We start from the raw sequence: 5,000 nt of genomic DNA, 5'->3' as shown, positions 1-5,000 counted from the left end.
TTGAATTGAATTAAGCAAAAAAAAAAAAAAAAAAAAAAAAATTAGCTTGAATTAAGGAAAAAATGTTGAATTAAGCAGAAAAAAAAAATCTTCAATTAAGTAAAAAAAATCTTGAATTAAGCCAAAAAAAAATCTTCAATTAAGTAAAAAAAATCTTGAATTACAAAAAAAAAAATCATAAATTAAGTTAAAAAAAAAATCTTGAATTAAGCCAAAAAAATCTAGAATCAACAACTTAATTTTTTTCTTTGTTTTAGTGCAAAAAATAACATTAAATTATGAAAATATTTACATTTACAAACTATCCTGAAACACTAAAATGTGAATAACCTGAACAAATATGAACAACCTGAAATCTCTAAAGAAAATTCAGCAGTTTCAATAATTTTTCTTCCTGTTCCTCAGTGTTTAGTGTCTTTGTAGATCTGATCCTTAATGCACATGGACTAATGAGAAGTGGAGGAATAATATTGTTAAAATTGCACTAAATTTTCTTACATTTTTTAATTTAAATTTCAGTTTTTTCTTTTTTTTTTTTTGACAGTTTATAAAAGTAAATATTTTCATAATTTAATGTTTTGTTTTTTTTTTACACTAAAACATAGACAAACATTTGCAGTTGTTGTCATTATTTCTAGGTTATTCTGTTCTTATTTTTCTGGTCCGGCCCACTGCAGATCAAATTTAGCTGAATATGGAACTGAACTAAAATGAGTTTGACAGCCCTGGTTTAAGTTATAACCATGTTAAATACATTGACTCAGACCAACTAAGTGCATTTAAGTGTAAAGTGTTGAGGTCGCAGGTTGGTTTTCCTCGTTTTATTTGCTTTTTAAATCGGTCATCACCACACCAGAGAAATGACAACACTGGTTGAATTTGGATTAAAATGACTGGTGTTTAAAAATGTTTTACAGTTGAATGAATAAGTTTTGTTGACTATTGATCTTTTTCTAACTCTGACCAAGTTTCTGTTTCTAAGTCTAACCAGACCTTTGTCACAGCCTAATGCAACAGCTGTATGGGTTGCATTTAGTCAAATTTATATTTTTGGTGACTTCCATATGAAGTTTTCTCCATATTTAACCTTTTCGAAGTGATTTATCATTTTTACCTCCGCCAAGGAGGTCCTGTTTTTGTCTGCGTTGGTTTGTTTGTCTGTCTGTTTGTGTGCGAGATAACTCCAAAAGTTATGGACGGATTTGGATGAAAATCTAAGGAAATGTTGATACTGGCACAAGGAACAAATGATTAAATTTTGGTGGTGATCAGGGGTGGGGGTGCCCGCGGGGGGGCCCACTGATCTGCCTTGGCGGAGGTCTGCGCTCTCTGAGTGCTTTTCTAGTTTATTACCTCCGCCAAGGAGGTTATGTTTTTGGCAGGGTTTGTTTGTTTGTCTGTTTGTTTGTCTGTCCGTTAGTGTGCAACATAACTCAAAAAGTTATGGACAGATTTGGATGAAATTTTCAGGGTTTGTTGGAAATGGGATAAGGAAGAAATGATTAAATTTTGGTGGTGATCGGGGGTGGGGGGGCCCACGGGGGGCGCCACTGATCAGCCTTGATGGAGGTCTGCGCTCTCCGAGTGCTTCTAGTTATAATATCATTCCCTGCATTTTGCATTTTTCACTGAAAGTCAGGTATTTTCCTACATTTTACTAATCATATAGATGTCCACATAAGCTCAGCTCAACTTAAAGGTTATTATATTTTTAAAAAAGAAAAAAAAAACTAAATTTTTCCAGCAAAAGATTGCATTAACTGAAAGTAAAAAAAAAAAACAACCTTCAGAAAATGCTGGTGTTTACACATTCAGTACAGAGCCTCTGAATGTCCATAACACACACATCTGATCCTGTTGAAAAGCTAAAAATCTGCATTTCAGCTGAATTATGTCTATGTACTGATAGTAGGAGTGGATCAAAAGTCATGTACGTTTTAGCTCAGTAGAAGCTTTGGTTCACAGGGGCCTGTTTTGGTCTGTGAGGTCTAATGCTGTCCATGGTATTTGTATTATATGTGTCTGCGTTTGTCATTTCGTGGGAGTTTGGACCTGATGGATCTATTTCAGGGGTGTCAAACATGCGGCCCGGGGGCCAAATGCAGCCCGCCAAAGGTTCCAATCCGGCCCACAGGTTGAATTTGTGAATTGTAAAAATTATACTTAAGATGATCACAGAAAATGTGGTTCAGGTTCCACATACAGACCAGGAAAAATATTAACATAAATTACCCATAAATTCTTACAATTCCATTTTTTTCTTTTTGTAAATGTAAATATTTTCATGAATTTTCCTGTATTTACACTAAAACTATAATTTCACAGAAAACGTAAATATCCTGAACAAATATAAAAAACCTGAAATGTCTGAAGAGACGTAAATGTAATTTTGATCATATTCTGCCTGTTACTGAATATTTAGTGTATTTGTAGATCCACTGTGATCTGTAAGTTGTACAGAACACGACGTCAGTGATAAACTGAGGCAGAATATTGTTCAAATTACACTTATTTACTAAACAAATGTTAGGGTGTTCATGTTATTCACATTGTTTTAAAGAACAGTTTATAGATGTAAACTTTTTCATCATGTCAGGAAATTTGGAGTTGACATTATTTATATATTATTATGTTATTATTTCACTGGTCAGACCCACGTCAGATCAAATTCAGCTGAATTTGTCCCCTGAACTAACATGAGTTTGACACTCATGTTTTAAAGGAGAGTTGGTAGATGTAAACATTTTCATCCGATAATTTTACTTTTTTCGCTCTAAAGCAGGGCTGTCACACTCATTTTCTTTCAGGGGCTACATTCAGCCCATTTTGATCTGCAGTGGGCCGGACCAGTAAAATAATAACAGTGAAAAAAGTAAAATTATATTATGATCAGGTTTACATCTACAAAGTTTCCTTAAAAATCTAAATAACATGAACAACTTGAATTGTCACAAGAAAAACAAGTGCAATTTGAACATTTTAACAATATTCTGCCTCGTTTTTATCAGTTTTATCATTTACACATGTGCGTTACAATCGCACAAAATATTTTGTAACAGGCAGAATATTGGTAAAATTGCATTTACTTTTCTTAAGACATTTCCGTTTGTTCATATTTGTTCAGGTTATTCACATTTTTGGTAAAAGTATAATTTGGTAATGTAAACATTTTCATGTAATTTAACTGTTTACACCAAAAAAACCAAAGAAAATTTGGAGTTGTCATTATTTATAGTCTATTATGATAATATTTTACTGGTTCTGACCCACTTGAAATCTAATTGGTCTATATGTGTCTGTATGTGGAACCTGAATTAAAATGATTTTAACACCACTGATCGTTAATATCTTCAGTGTAATTTTTGCATTTCACAGATTCATCCCATGGGCCGGATTGGACCCTCTGGCGGGCCAGATTTGGCCCCCGGGCCGCATGTTTGACACCTGTGCTCTAAAGCATACAGGAACGTTTGGAGTTGACATTATTTATATATAATTATGTTATTATTTTACTGGTCCGGCCCATTTCAGACCAAATTTGGCTAAATTTGTCCTCTGAACTAACATGAGTTTGACCCTCATGTTTTAAAGGAGAGTTGGTAGATGTAAACATTTTCATCGCATGATTTTACTTTTTTCGTTCTAAAACAGAGGAAATTTGGAGCTGACATTATTTATATGTTATTATGTTATTATTTCACTGGTCCGGGCCACTTCAGATCAAATTCGGCTTAATAACATGAGTCTGACAGCCTGGTCCATTCTGTGACTTCATCATGAGGACGTGTTGTTGAAATGCTTCAGAAATGACACAGCATAGATGCATTTAGAGTCACCCACATGTTTATTTCTTCTCCTTGTTGATGAAAGTTTGGAAGACCTGCTCTAAACCTGGTGCAGCCCACCTATTGTTTGGGAGACCCTCTTTGGGAAGGAGTGATTTAATGACCTCAGCTCCTCTGTTCTGAGGAAAAGGCCCACCACAGCCCCTCTGCGCCCACCTGGCTGTTATTAAAATGGGATTATTTACATTCAGATGAAGTCCTGTTGTCTGTTTTTTGTTTCATACCTCACACACAGTCTGTGTTCGTCTCAAACCTCCATACAAACCTAACTCACACACCAACAGACCCACCTAAACTGGACCCACATGACCCACACAGAGGTGGACTTGGACACTTTTCACTTTTTCCTGCAGCTGCTTCACATCAGCCCATCTGACCTGCAGCTGCTGACAGCACGGTTACCATGGCAACGGCACACGGGTCACACCTAGACCCGCACCTAACATGAGAACCAGACCGGGATTCAGACCCGAGACCGAGACCGGGATTTTACAGGAAAACATCTGCACGCGCGCACATACACACTCAAAGTTTTCTGTGATGAAGTCATCAAACCCTGACGTCATCACCACCTCGTTCTTCACCATCATCATCTTTCCGTGCACGTGTCAGCCTACCTGTGTCTGCTGGCGGCGCGGGTCCCGTGCGCGTGCCCGCCGGTGTACAGACTGTAGGAGTTTCGCATCGGGAACGCGTTCTTGGCGTCAACGTGAGGCGCACAGGTCCAGAGCGCGAGCAGCAGCGGCAGCACGAGCGCGCCCATCCCGCACACCAATCAATAGGCGATCAATACAGGATATTGATTAATGATCAGGGGGTGATCAAGGCCTCAGCTGGCGGGAAAAAAAAACACTTGTAGCTCCATGAAGACAAAAACACAGAAATAGTTTCCACAACAGACTGGGCTGGTCCACGTCCTACCGATCCAGATCCAGATCCATGATCCGGATTGTGATCCAAAAGCAGACCTGAGGCAGACTCCAGTCCTCCTGGGTCCAGATGGTCCCCTGCGGATGAATGCGCTTTTCTTCCGGTCGGACTGGGTCTGGCTCAGATCGGGTTTGGTGCTGCAGAACCTTTCATCTCAGATCTGAAACAAACAAAAGCAGAAAACGTTGCGACAGACTGAACCGAGTCCAGCTGGAGGAGCAAAAC

The 5,000-nt window shown here is 37.9% G+C and overlaps 1 protein-coding gene across 1 annotated transcript in view; it reads right to left on the bottom strand.

Annotated features, from left to right (window-relative positions):
• The window catches only part of emilin1b (elastin microfibril interfacer 1b), a 59,141-nt gene extending 54,156 nt beyond the window's left edge, over positions 1-4,985 (bottom strand). Inside the window, exon 1 of the mRNA XM_030130849.1 lies at positions 4,463-4,985. Coding sequence (XP_029986709.1) covers positions 4,463-4,608 — 146 coding nt within the window. The 5' untranslated portion in view covers positions 4,609-4,985. The remainder of the gene's footprint in view (positions 1-4,462) is intronic.
• Positions 4,986-5,000: the final 15 nt, after the last annotated feature.

The sequence above is a fragment of the Sphaeramia orbicularis genome, chromosome 3 (assembly GCF_902148855.1).
Source record: "Sphaeramia orbicularis chromosome 3, fSphaOr1.1, whole genome shotgun sequence".
NCBI lineage: Eukaryota > Metazoa > Chordata > Actinopteri > Kurtiformes > Apogonidae > Sphaeramia > Sphaeramia orbicularis.
This window is presented reverse-complemented; position numbering and strand designations above follow the sequence as displayed.